We start from the raw sequence: 18368 nt of genomic DNA, 5'->3' as shown, positions 1-18368 counted from the left end.
CGGCTACCCTGCGTACGCGTACGGCGGCGGGCCGCCTGGCATGGTGGGCATGCCACCGCCGCCACCGCAGCAGTATATGATGCCAGCCGATGGTGGCCCTGCAGCAGGGCCGCTGAGAGTCGACCCGCTGCATGGCCGGCCGGGTGGGTACAACCACGACATGTTCTCGTCGTACAGCGATTACATGGCGAGCACGACGCCGGTGCGTGTGCGGCCAGCACGGCCCATGGTTGTGGAGCCGCCCATGTACTATGGGCAGAACCCACGCAGCCCGCTGTCACCGCCAGGCGTGGCGCGGCAGCCGCGGCCGCTGCGCGGATCCTCTGATCCATATTCGACTGGACACCACTACACAAATGGCAGGACATTCGCGTCGCCGCCTCTGCATGCCCAGCAGCCGCCATACATCAGCTCGCAAGAGGATGTCTCGGGAATACACGCTGCAGGCGTCTATAATTCTGTCAAGGGCGTGCAAATCCCTGCGAGTGCTGCAGCGCTCTCGGCATCCGCCCAATCCGAATTCGACCACTCGCAGCACAAGATCGCCGGCGCGGACGCGTGCAATGCTCAGCCACTGTCTAAGCCTCTGTCTCACCCATACACCGATACACCCATGTCCGTGCCCATTCCGCATGCATCGGGCGTGCCGTTTATGTCACCGCCGCTGCCACCACGCACCAGCGACGACGTCTACGGCACATCGTCCAGCTCGATGCCAAACATGTCATCGCTGAGCGCCTTCAAGAGCGACGTTTTGCGCATGCAGCTGCCCCCATTGTCCGAGGCTCTAGGCGAAAGCTACTTGCGGCCAGCTGCAAGCAAATGCAGCGGAGTGACGCTGCCACTCAAGGACTCGTTCCATGAGGAGGTGTCCAAGATGCTTGCATCACAGAGCAGTGATATGCATGGCAGTAGTGAGAATCGCGTGCGGCTGCCACCTATTGTTGGCCTGGACTCGCTTCGAATCGACGGTAAATGAACCAAAAAATACCATGCCCTCCTTCCCAGCAGCACCTTGCAGCCTGTTCGTTTAGAAACGACCTCCAGCGCCCCGTGTATACTTTTTTTATTCCACATTGTTCACCATCAGCACTCACTTCCTCTTCTAATTTTATGCCCTACTATCTTCAAATAAAACGCCTTCTTTAAGCAGCCAGCCGCTTCTGTTGGAGTGCAACTTGTCCGCCGGGTGCTGAACCTTAATTCCATTCTCTGGAAATGGTGCCTTGCCCGCCCCTTGTTTCGCAGCATTGTCCCCAGCTCGTGTTCCTTTTTTTCTTGCTCTAGGCCTCTCAGAAGGGATGCATTTTTGTTTGTCCGAGCCATTCACCCTGCCCTATACCTCGTGTGTGTGACTCGCATTGTGCGTTGCGTATTTCCATTTTTGGGGTGGTGGAGGGCGGGTCAAAATAAACCCATGGACATTGAACAATCCCCATGATGGCCGCTCGGATGTGCCACTTTGGCTAAACGGCACTGCCTGTCACCGAGGCCACAATGCGCCTCCAATGTGCACGGAAAGCCCCTCGGTGAACGCACACGTAAAATTGCTTTTCTGCTGTTTGCGTGGACACTGCAATATGCCATGCCCAACGACACGAGGTTGCAGAGACATTCATACAAGAGCGAAGGCACCTTGCCCCATGTATGAAGTGGTTGTGTCACAGTGGGCCAATTGCCGATTTTGGACATCAGGCACGTGCAGAAGAGCAATCATCTGATCAGATTACGATTTCGGGTGATTTGCGGCTGCCAAGCCGACTAATTTTAGATTGGTATGCAAGCCAAGGGCTCCCTGATACCCACCAGCCCCACAGCCAAGACTGTGCTGCGCCAAAGCACGCTGTGTATCCACACATAAAGCGTGACGCATTCGGCAGCTGTTTTTTCTCCTTTGCTTTCCAAACAATCTCCGCCACATTTTCACTATATTAACAACTTTCCATGGACGAGAAACAAAGACTGGCCGATCTCGAGGCGAAACAGAGCCAGTACTTGAACCAGTACGGCCAAGAAGTTCCTGCTCAGCAGCAGCACCATGCGCCGGCGGGCGACACAAAGAACGAAGGTTACCAGACAAGCAGGGATGTGTATCCACCGTACACGCAGGCAGGCCCTGTGAGCCCCTATGGACCCGGCAGCCAGAGCCAGCCCGTCAGCCAGGCAGGACCCGCCAGGCAGGATCCCCCGCAGTACAGCGACGTGGGCCCTGTCCCCCCTGGGCAATACTCAAACGACCCGTACGGTGCACAGGCAAGCAGCAGCCGGCACACAGAGCAGCCGCCTCAATACCAAAGCAAGGCGAACCTGCCGCAGGAACCGGCTATCTCCGGACAGCAGATGAAGCTCGACCCAGGCACGTACATTGAGATTGAGGGGGCGCCAGCACAGCTCAACTGTCCGTACTGCCATCTACCGATTATTACTCAGATCAAGACAAAGACCGGCACCAAGACGGTGGTAGCTGCCGTGGCCATTGCGGTCGTTTTCTGGCCGCTGGCGTTCATCCCGTTCGTGTCGAAGCGCATGAAGAAGTCTGTCCATGTGTGCCCGCACTGCAAAAAGAACCTGGGCAAGGTCGTCACTGTATCTGCAGTTCGGCCCGTCCAGCAGCAATGAGTGTAGAGCTTTTTTTCTTTCTTTCGAATACTCCAGTAATCTATTTATTCTTCTTCCGTGCTGCTTTGCGCTGGCGTGCTTCCCGTGCCTGCTGCTTTAGCTGCTCGGGCTTTCCGACGTTCTCTTGGTTGTACGGGCAGTGTCTGCACGCATTGCCGCAGCAGTACTCGCGGTCAAGGTGCGACAGCTCTGTGAACACTGTGTAGCCGGTTGCTGGGTCGGTGTAGGTGCGGTCGCCGTTTGCAAGCGCAGCTTCGTGTATGCGCCTCCAGGGCGTGTCTTCGATATCGCCAGGCATGGTGAAGTAACGGACGAGCGGAAGGCGGCGGCGGACGGCGAGAGTGGCAGCGAGCAGCTGACGCATAAATACGGGACGCAACAAGAGGTGTGGATATTTGCAATTCTCTCACAGTGCACCCGTGGGAGCCAGGGCTGGCACTACTCCGTAGGCCATAAACGGTGATCCATATGGGCTTGACTCTACTACACTGTAGATCCCAAGAACTGCAGAAACCTAGTCAGACAGCGGCGACATGCGCTCGACCAATGTGGCAGTGCGCGGGGTCCTAGCGCTGCTCGCAGCTGTCCGCGTGTTGTCCACTGTGGCATCACACTCTGTATCTCCATGCATCATTGCTGCCACATCACTTGGTCACCACCAGGCTGCGTGATACCAGGGAAGGCAGGCTAGATAGCATAATGCCCTGCTGACAGAAAACACCTGGTGATGTACTGCCCGTGACTGCATAACGTCAGTCCGCAGGCAGTCTAGAGAACTGGAACCACATGGAAAGGATCTGTTTGCAGGAGCTATGTTTATTCACTATTCGTCTACCAACACACAGTGCTTGCAGCCAAAGCTATCAGGTGAAAAGCGGAATTCCTGGCCATGTGCTCCTGGTCCACGTCGGAATCCGCCGCGAGACTCGGCAACAGCGAGGAGCAGACAAGTGAGGGAGATTATAGCGAGGCGCATTAGCAGGGAAGACAGAAATAGCAGAGGCGAGAGAAATAACAGAGCTAAAATCGACAAACTAGGCAATCTGTGGTGGCTGTTATTGTTCTTGACTCCTGGGAGAATTCCGAGACATGCTGGTTCCTCGGCCGATCGATAACGCTTGGCCCGGGGATACCAGAGCCCCTCCCCCAGATACTCCGCCAGGATGTGTTTGTTTGCTGCGTCCCGATCGTGCATGCATATCTGCTGTAGTCCAACAAATACACTGTGCATGGTGGTGCATTCCCGGCCTGCGTGTCTGCTGCGCTCCGAGGGGCATGCACGTCTTTTCCCTCATCCCCAACAAAGCGTGCCCGGGGTTATAGCTCTTGTTTTTTCGCTGCAACTGACCTCGTGAGCAGCTAGTCAGTTTGGGCACGCACATCGCGTGTGTTTGAAGAAAAGTTTTTTTTTTTTGGTAGGCTCGGGTGGTGGAATGCCACCTGCTATTTCCGCGACATGCCTGGCGACATGGGCGCACAAGCGTGTGTTATTCTGACTGTGACTGGGCAGATGTTCCACCGTCCAAGGACTGGATACACAGTGGTGGCTTCCAGTGGCCATTCTGATAACAGAGCGAAATGGTACACCCAGCACCAATTCCGGGTATGGCGATCGACAGGATGGACGGACATTTGACTGGGATGGCAAAATGGGCAAAACAGCTAGTCAAAAAGAGCCTGTCCCTCCGCTGAAAAATGGACAAAAAATGGACAAAAAATTACCCACGGGCGTTAGGAATACGGGCCAAAGAAAAATGCGCGGATGGGAAGGGCATTTGGGAAAGTGCGCATGGTTAAGATTGGTGGCAGAGGCCAGGCTGGGGCTTGCCGCTGAGATATTTAAGGGAGCTGCCTCCCATTCCCGCTCTCCCGCCCGCCGACAATACTTTCTTCTTGCCTTTACTTTTCTGCACTTTTGGAACATCCAGTACACTTTTTCGTATTTTTACACAAGACCTCGTCTGTATAATCCTCAGGAGACACCTCTGTCACGTTTTATTCCTGGGACATTCGCTCAACTACATAGCTCTATAAAACCAACCACGCTGTAAACCAATCCCTGCTCGAGTTCAATGCCCATCAGCGTTCCATCGACTGCATCTGCTATTATCCGTGCATCTTCTGCTGCATCTCTCAAACGGCCCCTCGCTGCCGCCTATGTCCATCCTACACGCCTCGCTTTCATACATACTCGTCGTGCCTCGGGTCCAGCAGCCCTTGTCGCTCGACATGCAGGAGCACCCGCGACGTATCCGTCGGGTTCCCTGAGCCCGCGCAGCACGTTCAAGGCCGCCATGTCCGTGGCTCCCTGCAGAGGCATGTCGACTCTCGAGTCGCGCGCGCCAGCGGCTACGCACGCCGCCTCTGCAACCACGGACCCCCTTGCCGGGCCGCTTCTGCGCCCGGACCCGGCGCACGCTCTGAGCAAGCAGAGCGTGGCGAAGCTGATCCCGCTGTGGTTTGTCTACATGGCTTGTGGCAGCCCGCAGCTGGTGCAGATGGCACCGGGGATCCTCAAGCTGTTTGAGAAGCTGCGTCTCTCGTGGCTCTCGAACGCGGTAATGCGGCGCACTTTCTTCGCGTGGTTCTGCGCCGGTGAGAAGGAGAAGGAGATTGTGCAGGCCATGCGCGGCCTGAAGGAGTCGGGAGTCGGGTCGATTCTGGACTTTTCCGCTGAGGCGGATCTGGCTGAGGATCGGGATGCCACCGCGGCCGTCGCAGGCGCTGCCGACACTGCGCGTGCCCACGCCAACGTCAAGGCGGACGCCTTCGCCAAGGAGTACCTGCACGGCCTGCACATGTCGGAGCAGGTGCCGGGGTCGTTTGCGGCCATCAAGGTGACTGGCCTGGCCGACCCCGAGGTGCTGTACCGCCTGTCAATGCCGTACCGGCCCATGCGCGAGGCCTTTGTCGCAGCCGACCACGACAACGACGGACGCATCGACTTTACGCAGTTCAAGCAGGCGGTGCTGCCGTCGATGCCCGGTGGTGACCGCGTGTCGTCGGCCAGCGGCATGTTCTCGATGGTCGACACCAACAACGACGGCCAGGTCGACTGGGTTGATCTGCAGATGGCGCTGGGCCTGGACAACCCGCTGGCACGGCCGCTTTACCTGCGCGCCTCGCCCACCAGCGAGTACGGCGCCGTCGAGACCGACTTTGAGGACTACGAGCGCATGATCTCGCGCTCGCGTGCTGTGGCCCAGCAGGCCAGCGACAGCAATGTGCGGATCATGGTGGACGCCGAGCACTCGTACTTCCAGCCGCTGATCGACCACGTCGCGCTGGTGCTGCAGCGCGAGTTCAACGCACAGACCCAGCACGGCGGCCGTGCGCTGATCTTCAACACGTACCAGATGTACCGCGCAGACTCGTTCCAGCGCATGGTCGACGACTATGAGCGCGCCGCGCGCGAGGGCTGGCGCTTCGCAGCCAAGCTGGTGCGCGGTGCGTACATGGAGCTGGAGCGCGAGCGCGCTGCCAAGCTCGGCTACGCGTCGCCCATCAACCCGACGCTGGAGGCCACGCATGCGTCGTACAACAAGGGCGTCAACTTCCTGATGCAGGAGGTTGCCGCCGCCCAGGCTGCCGGCACTGTGCCACCGGTCCTGTTTGCTGCCACCCACAACAACGCGTCTATCGAGATGGGCATGCAGCAGCTGCGCCAGCTCAACATCGACACCACCAACGAGCCCGTCATGTTTGGCCAGCTGCTCGGCATGCAGGACGCTGTCAGCTATGCCATCGCCAAGGCCGGTCTGCCCATCTACAAGTACGTGCCCTATGGTCCGCTCGAGGAGGTCATGCCGTACCTGATCCGCCGCGCCCAGGAGAACTCGGCTGTTGCCTCGTCCATCCGCAAGGAGGCTTCGGCCGTGCTGTCTGAAATCAGGCGCCGCCTGACCGGCAGGTCCGCTGCTGTTGCCCCCACCACCACTGCTGGCCGCCAGTCGTCCTCGGCCCAGTAATCTGTACCGCCTTATCTTCCCTGCGTCAGAAAACCCGTTCCTTTGCTGGCTGACTACATTAATAAACTAGGAACCGCTGCTCCATAGAAAAAGTGCCGAAGCATTCCGGTCTGTTGTGGCTTCCCCAATTGCCAATCCTTGGGGGAGAGATTCGCAGTTCGACAGTGTCACTGTGAATCCGCCTGCAAGCGTGCGGTCAAGGAATAGGAGATTTACATGGCCCGTGCATCGCCCTTTTGACCTTGCCCACTATACTGCTGACGAGTTTACTGGCACTTTGGATACGTGTGGGCTGGCACAGAGACATGCACGCCCCGCATGCACGACTTTCGCTCGCCCACATCTCCATGCAAGACGTTCTAGGCGTTCCATTAATGTCCGGCTCGCTTCCATTGTCTGCCACGCATGTCGCCGGGTCGGCCGACTCTGCCTCAGCACCAGTGACAAATCACTGTATCCCACAGATGCTCTTCTGCGACGTGAATCTTCTCCCCCAGGCCATATGTCTCTTGTTTGACTCTGGGGTTTCTCCGTGCCCTTGAAACCCTATTCGGGCGAAACCTGCCAGCGGAAATCGGCCCCGGGTGGTATTGCGGAGAATCATTGCGGACCTTCATGCGGCCAGGTCCGCAGATAAAGAGCTGACTCGGAACAGTCGAAGGGCACCGAGAATGCAAACACGGACGATTGCCACTATCTGGCTATATTTCTGTCACTACACAAGATTGCTGTTAGACATCTATCAATAAACCAAAGTGGTGATGTCCCTCCAGAATTCGTTCTTAAGGATAAACTCCATCTCGGAGGCAGATGCAGTAAAGTTGACAAGGATGTCCTTGCTTGGCGGTGGTGCTGGCAATATGATATATTGCACTGCTCGGTAATTTGGGCACACCGTTGAAAACGCTTGAACACCGCTGCCGAAATCCGCGTGGTACAGCTTGGCCCTCGTAATGTTGGACGTCAATGTAATAAGAGCGCTCTTCATTCCACTCGCAATGAGGGACCCAGCCTTGAAGCTATCGGAGTCAACAAAGTCGATGAACGAGCCGATGAACGGGGGTGATACATTTGACAGCGACCTACGAACTTGGGCACCTATCTCCGCAAGCGTCTGAGGAGTGATCGGTTGCTCTGCGTGGCTCATCTGGTTATTAACAATCGCAGTGAACAGTGGATTGCCGATATAATTCGTATCTGACATTCCAAGAAGGCCACGAAGGTCACAGGCGACTGATAGACCATGCTCTCCTTTAGCATTCACACTGCGATTCGTAAGCCGTCCAAGCCATCCGATGTTGGCTGCATCTGCGTCAAGCTTTGCCTGCCCATGGACCTTGTATGCTATTGCAGATAGAAGGTCGTTGGAAGTAAGTCGCACACCGGGCGGCATGCACTCCAGAACTCGGCTATGAAGATGGTCGAATTTCTCGCGTGAAATACGGAACAGATGGCCGCGCGTTGGATTCCTGTTCCCAAGGTAGTTCAGGAGCTTTGCGCGGGAGTTAGGCGAGAGCCCCAAAAGCCAGTCTGCAATACGGGACTTTATGGTATAAGCACGGAATGTTGTGTCGTCAAGTGGCAGGCGCTTGCTGGGAAGATGTTTCTGAATTGCCTCCCGGTCAAAGCAGTAGCTGACCTTCTCTGCATGGACACCGGTAACCAACGCACGTGTTTCTGCTGCCCACTGGTTGAAAAACTCAAGACTGCCAAAGGCATCGGTAGCCACATGGTTGGTGTTGAATGAAATAATTATACCGCTGTTGTCCTTTAGCCGCACCACATGCGTATTGAGAAGCTTGATCACACCCGTGTTCCTATCAGGATATGCAGTATTGCCAACAGGTGCCAGGTCGCTGGGCCAGGCTGTCGGGTTGAAATCCGCTGACTTGATGTCGCTGAAATGCGTGTCTGACTGGGATTCGCGATAGCCGGGCAGGTTCAGGTCTGACTTGTCGACTACAACCTGTAGCGTGCCGCCACCCTTTTTCTTGATCTGTCCAGCTAGCAGGGGAAACTGCAACACCGTCTTATAGTACGCATCTTCCAGCTCCTGGGATGGCATAAAGCTGTCAGTGAGGTTATCGTTGGCGTAAAAGAAAACGATGCAGACGTTGTACGATGATAGAAGAACATCGTATTTCGTAAGGTCGTAGATCTTCGAGTCAATGCCTGTTAAAAACTGGCTCATAGTGAAGTTGTAAAAGTAGTTCAAAAGCAAGGAAAAGCATGTGGAATCATTTCCTATACAGAATCGTTTCTCAGCCATTTATAGTAGAGGCAATGCAAAGTATAGCATGGGAATATATTTGTTGGCAAGAGCAACCACTATACCATAGCACATATCCAAAAAAAATGTTACCAAATAGCGCATTGTTTAATATATTGCATTCCAGCTAAGCCTTTGTACGAGGCGAGTGTTTGTGCCATTTGTACAATTATCCCTAGGTTCTCGAAATAGGAACATTGTAGAGGGTCCACATATAATACTAGGTGTAGTGTAACAACAAATAACAATGACGTGAGCAAACTAGCGCATCTGCTGTTCCTAAAAATGCTATGTATTCTCATAGAACATGGCTCTAAGCTGTTTTACGAGGCTGCATCTATCAGTAAAGTATCGTGGCGACATTCTGCCATAACATATTTCTAAGGATATACTCCATAGGTGCATGATTAAGTGATAACCATTATTTCATATTGAGGGAAGCAAGCCGGTGTATTCTGTTTGGAAATGCCTAGCAACACTATTTCAAACTTCAAGGGAGGAAATAGGCGACCAACAGGCGACAGGGTCGTTTTCTTCACAGTACTTTGTAAAATTTTCTGTGATATTCTAACAATGTATTTTCATCTATAATGCACCGTAGTCCCTATGTAGATGGCGGGTGCAGATGGCCTCTCACCAGAAATCCCTGTGTCGATTCTGTCGCTACTCGCAGAGGAGCGGATTCACCAAAATCCCAGGCAGTAGTGGATACCGCTGGGTGCAGTCTATGGCAACCCTCAATAGTAACTTTTTACTCCCCTGAAGGCTAACAAAGCCAGCTACGCTGATGCCGCAGTGGTGCATGGAAAACAAATACAACTGCTGGCACCACTGTTTATGCAACCTGGAACTATCCAAAGATAATCAGTACAGGCCACATGGCGTACAACCACAAAAACAAGAAAATCATTGCCGCATACCGCGGCACCAAAATGCCACAAGGCTGGGTCTCCAACGTCAAATGCTTAGGGGATGATTGGCCATCGGGCGTGGGGGACTCTGAGGTGCACCAAGGATTCCTAAAGGTATACAGGGCGTCACAGCCGTTCATAAGCAAGTCGCTGAACACGCTGACAAAGTCACTGCCTACTTATATGATCATTTTTGTCGGGATCCCTTTGGGTGGTGGGCTTGCTTCGTTGAATGCTGCCGATGTCGCATAGAATGCCCCAAGAAGTGTGGTACCCGCTACCAGGCAAACCCACATGGTGTAGTAGTGCCACTGAGAACAAACAGTACCAGAATAACGTCGATGCTGACGATTACAGTACACACTCATTCCAAGTACCCTGGTTTATAGGCAATATTAATTCAAGAAATCACTATATCAACACTCTAGTGTCGGAATATCTTGGTTCGGCATTTGAGCCACAGTGAATTTGCGAGAGCAAAAATAAGTGGATTCATGGGTGTGTTTACAATATTTGGCTCCTTTGATTTCCAAAAGTGGCTTTGGAAATTAGGTGGAGTGGGGCCTTACGTAGAAATATATGGCTTTGGCTTTTGAATATGCACACAGACCCTCCTCCAGCGGCGCCACCTGCTTGGAATCAATGAGGCATCTGCATATTTTGGAGCCAAGCCTGTCAGTCCTTCAAATGAGTGAATTAAGCCCGGCCCGTCCTTGCTACTAGTGGCATGGTCTCGTTGTGATGTTTGGGAAATATAAATGCAGTAGCTTCCTGGGGATGCAGCCTCCAATACATCCATCGGCCTTTTGCCCATGCCTTCATATTTTAATATTTACATGATACTACACGCTCTATTTTTGCTAGTCCTCTCGGCCACTGCGCTGGCAAAGCATGTTGTGGTTGACTGGGATGTCACCTATGTTTACATGATGCGCGATGGAATCAACTACAGGCAGTCGATTGGCATCAATGGCCAGTCCCCGATCCCGCCTGTATATGCAACTCGCGGGGACACTCTCATCCTTAACGTGCACAATTTGCTGAACGTAACCACAACGATCCATGCACACGGCCTGTTCATGCGCGGCATGTCTTACATGGACGGGCCGGCAATGACTAATCAGTGCGGAATCCCGCCTGGTGAGTTGTTCACGTATGAGTATCACCTCGAGCAGGCGGGCACGTTCTGGATCCACGGCCACGACCACGATCATAGCGCCGACGGACTGCGTACTGCACTTGTTATTTATGACAAGGAGCCGCCGTACAAGTACGATGCAGAGCATCTGTTTACTTTCGAGGACTGGTTTGTAGGACAATTTACCGAGCGCGCTGAGCTGGTTTCTAGTCCGACAATGCCATATCCACCACCGCATACTGTCGGGTTTGGCCTGATTAACGGCTACAACGGCAACACCACGAAACCAATCAAGTTTGAGCCGAAGAAGACCTACCGCATCCGCCTTATAAATATGTCTAGCACCTACTGGTACTACTTCCAGATTCCCGGACACAAGCTGCGCGTTATTGAAGTCGATGGAATTCTGAGCGACGAACATATAGTTGATGGCGTGCAGCTGGCACCTGCCATGCGCTACTCGGTTCTGGTCACTGCACATAAGTCTGACGAGCTCAACTACTACTACAAGGTCAAGATGTACGCAGACTTTATTCCAACGTCACTAGGTGAGAACCCGCGGTTTTACTCAGGTCTAGTTGAGTACAAGCAGGATTCACCGGTCAAGGAGCTCCCTGACGTCGATGATAACAAGCTGACGTGGGTCGAGGATATCAAAATGACAGCACTCGATAAGCAACCGCCACTGCCAGTCGACCGCTCGCTGTATCTGTGGCTTGGTAACAACCTCTTATCCACAGGTCAGCGCCTGGACCACATCAACAATATCACATACTACGCACCGCTGGTTCCCTCCCTGTTCACCGCAATGACCACTGGCGACTTGGCAAAGAACCCTGAGGTCTACAATAACCGGACACATCCAGTGGTGCTGAAGCACAACGAGGTTGTCGAACTTGAAGTGCATAACCCAAACAGATTTCATCATCCTATGCATTTACATGGCCACGCATTCCAGGTCACCGAGTATGGCCCGTCGCTAGATGGCTTCACATCTGGTAACACATTCTCTCCGCTTGTACAGTCGCTTGTTGCTCCGATCCAACGTGACGTTATAGAAATTCCGTCATTCTCGTACGTAAAAATCAGGTTCCGCGCCGACAACCCGGGTGTCTGGTTGTACCACTGCCATGTCAATGTCCACGGCAGCCCTGAGAGTCTGCGGATGCTCATGACGTTCGTTGAAGCCCCTGATGTTCTGCAGAAGACGCAGACGCTTCCCAAGAAACTTATTAGGCACTGTGGGATGAGCGGAATCAAGGCATCTGGAAATGCTGCTGGCAATACTGGGCTTGATATGACAGGGCTGCCCTCTGTTCCATACATTGTTTCCAAATCCATTAGAAAACAAGAGTAGCTTCACTGAAATAAACCCACCCATATTAAATTCGCTGTGCTTGCTACAGGAACAACCCATCCCTGAATAATATGCTAGTGCACATTTGGATACATATAATGATCGATCAATACCTTGGCTTGATAGAAACAAGATACGCCGGTTGATAGCCTGCTTCTGGCTAAGCATTTAGTGGCAGTAGTTCCACATGATGTTTTTGTAGATATGTAGTTGAGAAGGCTCTCTTGGATATGTAGGCAACGACCAAAGATCAATCACCCAACATTTAACCAGCATCAGCACCAAGCAGCTACACCAATCAACAGCTTCATATCTCACCTTTAGCATGTTCTGGATCTGCACTTCTCTTCTTGGTTTTGTCACTCTAGTGATATTTTCTCTGTCTGCCATAATCAGCGAATGCCGTACACAGCTGACCATTAACCTGATCTCGTGGAAGCTGACCACGCTCGAGAATATGATGCTCTGCCAGACGCAAGAGTGCGTGTGGCAGCGCTCGGTCCTGGTGCACATGAAGGACGCAAATGTTGCGAGGATTGCCACCCAGGTGGCCGAGTTTTATAGTGCGACGATTGAAAACGGATTGCAGAGGTTGCTAACACAATTCCAGGGGCTGGGTGGACCACTTCAAGGTCAAGAGACTGTTCTTCCTGGCGGAAGCGCAAACGAAGAAGGTTGAGTGTCTAGCTGGTGCCTATTACGGAGATGAAGTCGCTAGGCTGCAGGCAGTGCAGGAACTGTGCAACCAGGCGCAAGAACTCGTGAACTACGACAAGCGGTGGGCAAAGCACATTCGGCCAGTAACCGTCGATGTTAGATTGCCTCATGATTATTAAGAACCCAGGAGCACTCCTGGGAGGGTGGGAACTGGGTGCACCGCTGTTCAAGGGCTTGGTGCCATTTGTGATCTACCAGGCTGCGAACTTGTAGGAGGACAACAGGAGTAAGTTGAGCTCCAAGGTCGTTGTGGCAGTCCTGGACAGGCTTACAGCAGACTACGAGTCAGCTACGGCGCTGGGAGGGGATGAGATGCGTGAGGAGGCACAAACACCATGAGATTGTGAAGAAGACATGCAAGTGTGATACAACTCTAGTTGCAGATGGAGGCGTGGAGCAAGTTCTTTATGCTGATGAGTTCGTCGTACGACGAGATCGAACGGTAGGCACCATCTACCACAGCGAGCCCACGGACGGACCTGCACCACAGCCAGATCGTTTCATGGCTGCAGCAGTACATGGACAAGGTACCGATTATGTGAGGCGGGCGGCTAAAGTCCATTGAGAAGCTGAAGCGCCTTGCCAGCGAGGGCGATGCGGCACCAGCGCTCAATGAGATGCAGAGATTGGCAGAGCCACCGATCTCCGATATCTTGGAGCCATCCAGCAGCGCGCTTTTCCCTACCTCTCTCCCGCTGGCTTCCAATTACATTTCTCGAATTCAGTAATTTACAATGCGCGCTGTCCTCCAAAAGGTTCTGCGAGCCAGCGTCAGCGTCGACGACCGTGTGGTCGGTGAGATCGGCCGCGGTATCACGGTTCTAGTTGGCATCAGCCAGCACGACACCAAGGAAGACATGGAGTACATGGCCAAGAAGATCCTGAATATGCGGGTATTCGATGACGCAGAGGGTGCCATGTGGAAACGCAGTGTGCAGGACGAAGGTCTGGGTGTCCTGCTGGTATCCCAGTTTACATTGTACGGCAAGACAACAAAGGGCAACAAGCCCGACTTCCACGAGGCCATGAAGTCTGCAGAGTCAAAGCAGTTTTTTGACGACTTTGTCAAGCGCGTCGGGCAGTTGTACGATCCGTCCAAGGTATCTACCGGGGAGTTTGGCGCAATGATGCAGGTCAGCCTGGTCAACGACGGACCGGTGACGCTGGAGCTCGACTCTAGAAAGTTCTCCTTACGACACGAAGGATCCGGCCAAGGAAAAGATTCTGAAGGGCAAGGAGCAGCGGCGCAAGGGATTCGAGCAGGGAAAGGCGAATTCGGAAACCAAAGAATAGACAACTTTCGATATATATTCCAAAACCTTTAGACAACCGGTATTTACTTCTTGCCCGACTTCTTGATACCACCGGTGGCCAGGGGGCCGCCCTTGGCAGCCTTGGCCTTGAGCTCCTTGAGCTTGGCAGCCTCCTCCTTCTTCTTCTGAAGGAAGGCCATGTCGTCCTCGTCCATGTCCTGCTGCTGCTTCTTGGGCTTCTTGAGAGGCTTCAGTTTACCACCTTGACGTCCGCTCATTTTCTAATGTCAGTTCTTGAATTAATACAGAAAAAGCAAAGAATGTTGAAAAGAAAAAGAAATTCAGCGTGCCCATCGCTAAAAAATTTTTATACATAGGGAGATCGAGAGGAGCGATGAGGTCGCCGGTTCTGGATCCCCAGCCAATCAGGCGCGTGGGTCCCTGGCGGTCTCGATCTCGGTTCTCAGCTCAGAGCGCCTTGGAGGCGGATGCGGGATATGAGATAATAGTATTATTTTACTAGAAATTCTACTACAGGCAGCCTTATTGCGACTTCTTGTCCGCCAAGGCAAGGTCATCGAGATGCGACTCGGCAGCCTCGATCAAGCGGTCATACTCAGCGACATCTGCAGAGGTGGCCGAGTTCTGGACAAGAAGGCTGCGCATTTGTGACGCGGCATTCAGCACCGCGTCAAGCTGGTCGATGGATCTGCCAAGTTCAAAGCCATGGTCCTGCTCCTTGGGCTGTGGCGCTCTCCTCTTCGGCCACATCATCGGCGCCAACCGGCCGGTGCTTACGCAACACCTTGCCAGCGACCGACGCCAATAGAGCCTGTGCCATGGCGCCGTACCGCGACCAGGGCACAAGGTTGTACAGCAGATGGAACAGGACGCCGTCAATGGCGGCTGTGATTAGTATGTCGATGTAGGTAAACGCGTGGTAGAGCGGCATGCCGGCGGCTGAGAATGCTACGCGGTCCTGCATGCCAACCGTCAGAATGTTGAAGAACGTAAAGACCAGCGAGTCCCAGTACGTCCAGCCGGGCTCCGTTAGCGTGAAGATGATCGAGCCCAGCAGCCACGAGGCAATCTTAACGAACAGCAAGGCCAGGAACACAAAAAAGAACAGGCGCTGGCGGTCGGCATGCATCTTGGCCGCCTGTGCCTCCAGGGCAGCGGACCCTGTCATTTGGCGTGTCGGGGTTGCCACCAGTGCGGCGCTTCTCGCGGTACACGGCTCTCAGACGGTCCTCGGCCTCGCGAATCCGGCGCAGCGGTATGGCATCGAAAGCGCTCGATGACGCCACGGGCGAAGCACACAAAATACACAAACATGATGAGCAGGCCGATGGGCAGCCAGAACAAGATGAATATCTTGCTGTTGTTGGTCTGCCACGTGAGTACTGTCGAGCCAGTGGTGATCATTGCGACCCACGAGTCAAAGCAGCTGTTGTAGGCGTGCCAGATTCTCTTATCCTCGACGCTTCGAAAACACCAGCGAGCCAAAGCCGGTCCAGATATTGACCAGGTTCGAGAGCCCGATCGCCCCTTGCATTGCTGCGCCCATGCCGTGGCCGCGCTGGTTGAAGTTTGGGGTTTTAATATAGTCAATGACCAGCAGGACCGCCTGCAAGTACGCAAGGGCAGCACCCACGTACACGCACACGTACTCGGGTGTAATCCACACGATGTTGTTGTTGATCTCGTTGCGCTGGTACACGGCGCCGATTACAATGCACACCGAGCCAAGTACCAGGTTGATCAGCACCTGGCTCGCCATGGCTACTGTCAGCGACGCATGCTTGCGGAACATGTCCAGCTGCCGGAACGCAATCGTCAGGGCGCTGCCAAATGCCAGCGACCGTCGCTATTGCGTTCCCAACCACGTAGCCCGTGGCCTTGTTGATGCGGCGGCCGGTGAATCCCAGGCTCCGACTGGATCCAGTTCGCTTCGACCGAGGTCAGCACAAACAGCACCAGTGACCGGCATCAGACACGCAGGCGGCGCATGGCAATATCCGCGTCTTGTCGGTATTTGAGTCGCGTGCGCTGCTCATGCGCCACCACTGGTCCAAACTTGAGCAGGGTACGGGACTGGGCTTCTCGTCGCTGTCCAGGTCTGGCAGGTCCAGGCTACCGTCGTGTGTAGGGGTTCAGCGGGTAACTGCCGCTGCGGATGGGACTGGTGTCGCGGGCCAGCGTTGACCGGCTGATGTCTGACGACAGGCTGTTTGGGTCCCCAGGTCGTTTGTTGTCCAGCGAGGCCATTTGTGTTGTGACTAGGAAAAAAAACAAGATAAAGCGTTTGGGCAGAAATAAAAACAAAACAGTGCAAACCAGGGAGAGGAAAGACGACCCCAGCGCTGAGGACGGGGCCTTTTTGGGCGTAAATCGCCAGCAACTGGGGCCGATTCACTGAATCGCCCTCTCCACAAAGGGACAGGCTGTTGCAAGCATTAATGAGGCACGCGCACTGGATACTCTGGCATTCACTGTCGCCGGGAAACGTGGACAATGCCAGTGCCACTTGCCCGGCGTGAATGCCCGTAACTTTGGATGGAAGGCTGGGGAAGGGTGGGTGACGGCTCTTCGCCTGCACCAGACGCCTCCATGTTGCTGTTCACATGCAGTTACATATGGTGGTAGACACTACCGTCTATTGTATCTCTACGGGCCAATACGGGTGCTTGCATAACCGCCCAGATGCATCGCCACAAAAAAAGGTTATGCTGACTGCTGGGCACGGCGGGCCTCGGACTCGATAATCCACTTGACCGCCTCCTCGACATGGTCGGTGACACGGTGCGCAGGATTCGCTGGGTCGTTTGATCCTTCGGGGCCACTGAACACACCGGTACGAACCAGCACCGAGGTCCATCCGGCACCATTTGCACCGGCAATATCAGCGGCTGGGTTATCGCCAATGGCGAACACGCGGCGCTTCGCCTGCACCTGCCCAAGGTCGGTATTGGGAGCTGCCTGCAACGCCATTCTATCTAGGACCCGCTCAGCGTACTGGTACTGCACCTTGTTGGGCTTGCCATACAGGGTGTAGTTGAGCGGCTTGCCATTCGTCAATGCAGCCCACATGGCTCGCAGGCACGTGTGGAATGCACCCTGGCCGAAGCGCGGCCGCGGGTACTCATTGCTGTACACCAGGTCAGGGTTCGACATATACAGCGGCATGACCTGATGGTCGGCATACTCGCTGCCAATGACACCGCCCCGCGAGCGCAGCACATCGGTGACGATCTGCAGGTCGCGGCCATAGTCGAACGAGTCGTGGAACTGCAGCACGGCGTAGAACGGATCGTTTGAGAAATCCCTCAGGGGCTGCGACAGCATCTTGTCAGTCGGCGCCTTCATGAACGGCCAGGCCGCTGGCTGCCAGGCAACAATATCGTTGGGTGTGCTGACATTGGTGAAGCCGTAGCCGCGTGCAATCTCCGCGCACCGGTGCTGCACACCGCCCACCACCAAAACGTGCTTGTCGGAGTACTTTTCTGCGAGCGCCTGCATCGGCGAGTGCGAAAGAATCACCTGCTCGGGCTTGATCTCTACGCCCAGCCGCCTGGAGATATCTGCAGCCTTGGCTGCTTCTGTGACTCCGCCGCCGTTGGTCAGCAGCACAAACGGGATCCGCTTGCCAAACACGTTGTCGCCGTTCAGCATCTCCAGAGCGCGCCGGCCCTCGTCCAGCGTGCGCTTTCCCTTAATCAGCACGCCGTCGATATCAAAAGCCACGGCGGTGTCCAGGTGCCAGGACAGCGGGGAGGTTTGCTTGCGTGCAACTGTGCTGGTCTGTAGATTCCGGTGCTGCTGGGCCAGCAAGCGCCTTGCACAAGTGCCCACAGCCTGACTGCGCATTCTGATTGTTGAAAACAGCCACCGATGACATTCTGGTGGGATTGCAGTGGTTATCTAAATCGCAATATCGGAAAAAGAGGGATTGGTGCTGGACTGGCTCAGCTGCACAAATAGTCGGCTCTCCATTTCACAGAACAGTGGACTTGCAGAAGAGTATGGAAATATTTGGGGGAGGGCAGCTGGGTGTGTGCGAACCCTACTCTGAAGCTGTCTCTGCCAGAGCTTCAGGAGACTCTCCAGCATTGATCCACAGCTTTGTCCTTGTTCGC

At 54.4% G+C, this 18368-nt stretch overlaps 9 protein-coding genes across 9 annotated transcripts; 5 read left to right on the top strand and 4 right to left on the bottom strand.

Moving 5' to 3' along the window:
• The first annotated feature begins 1896 nt into the window (after positions 1-1896).
• DL89DRAFT_12441 (uncharacterized protein) lies at positions 1897-2639 on the top strand. Its single transcript, XM_040883248.1, has one exon. The coding sequence runs from the start codon at positions 1945-1947 to the stop codon at positions 2617-2619; it is 675 nt and encodes a 224-aa protein (XP_040747464.1). The 5' UTR covers positions 1897-1944; the 3' UTR covers positions 2620-2639.
• A 20-nt stretch (positions 2640-2659) lies between these two features.
• DL89DRAFT_289855 (uncharacterized protein) lies at positions 2660-2983 on the bottom strand (the record flags this gene model as incomplete). Its single annotated transcript, XM_040890012.1, has 1 exon — positions 2660-2983. The coding sequence occupies one exon, from the start codon at positions 2981-2983 to the stop codon at positions 2660-2662; it is 324 nt and encodes a 107-aa protein (XP_040747463.1).
• Positions 2984-4937: 1954 nt separating this feature from the next.
• DL89DRAFT_219863 (FAD-linked oxidoreductase) lies at positions 4938-6587 on the top strand (the record flags this gene model as incomplete). The annotated part of the gene is made up of 1 exon (XM_040884420.1): positions 4938-6587. The coding sequence occupies one exon, from the start codon at positions 4938-4940 to the stop codon at positions 6585-6587; it is 1650 nt and encodes a 549-aa protein (XP_040747462.1).
• A 742-nt stretch (positions 6588-7329) lies between these two features.
• On the bottom strand, positions 7330-8778 carry DL89DRAFT_254120 (uncharacterized protein; the record flags this gene model as incomplete). Its single annotated transcript, XM_040885250.1, has 1 exon — positions 7330-8778. The coding sequence occupies one exon, from the start codon at positions 8776-8778 to the stop codon at positions 7330-7332; it is 1449 nt and encodes a 482-aa protein (XP_040747461.1).
• A 1802-nt stretch (positions 8779-10580) lies between these two features.
• DL89DRAFT_264176 (uncharacterized protein) lies at positions 10581-12281 on the top strand. Its single transcript, XM_040886134.1, has one exon. It carries the CDS (start codon positions 10604-10606, stop codon positions 12260-12262), a length of 1659 nt encoding a protein of 552 aa, XP_040747460.1. The 5' UTR covers positions 10581-10603; the 3' UTR covers positions 12263-12281.
• A 306-nt stretch (positions 12282-12587) lies between these two features.
• Positions 12588-13019, top strand: DL89DRAFT_300220 (uncharacterized protein; the record flags this gene model as incomplete). The annotated part of the gene is made up of 1 exon (XM_040890820.1): positions 12588-13019. One exon carries the CDS (start codon positions 12588-12590, stop codon positions 12939-12941), a length of 354 nt encoding a protein of 117 aa, XP_040747459.1. The 3' UTR covers positions 12942-13019.
• Positions 13020-13672: 653 nt separating this feature from the next.
• On the top strand, positions 13673-14311 carry DL89DRAFT_231803 (uncharacterized protein). Its single transcript, XM_040884917.1, has one exon. The coding sequence runs from the start codon at positions 13714-13716 to the stop codon at positions 14302-14304; it is 591 nt and encodes a 196-aa protein (XP_040747458.1). The 5' UTR covers positions 13673-13713; the 3' UTR covers positions 14305-14311.
• A 639-nt stretch (positions 14312-14950) lies between these two features.
• DL89DRAFT_254116 (uncharacterized protein) lies at positions 14951-15382 on the bottom strand (the record flags this gene model as incomplete). The annotated part of the gene is made up of 1 exon (XM_040885249.1): positions 14951-15382. One exon carries the CDS (start codon positions 15380-15382, stop codon positions 14951-14953), a length of 432 nt encoding a protein of 143 aa, XP_040747457.1.
• Positions 15383-16925: 1543 nt separating this feature from the next.
• Positions 16926-18184, bottom strand: DL89DRAFT_264173 (HAD hydrolase). Its single transcript, XM_040886133.1, has one exon. It carries the CDS (start codon positions 18097-18099, stop codon positions 16957-16959), a length of 1143 nt encoding a protein of 380 aa, XP_040747456.1. The 5' UTR covers positions 18100-18184; the 3' UTR covers positions 16926-16956.
• Positions 18185-18368: the final 184 nt, after the last annotated feature.

Source organism: Linderina pennispora, assembly GCF_002104995.1.
Source record: "Linderina pennispora strain ATCC 12442 chromosome Unknown DL89scaffold_1, whole genome shotgun sequence".
NCBI lineage: Eukaryota > Fungi > Kickxellomycota > Kickxellomycetes > Kickxellales > Kickxellaceae > Linderina > Linderina pennispora.
The sequence above is the reverse complement of the archived record's forward strand: the minus strand, read 5'-3'. Positions and strand labels throughout refer to the sequence as shown.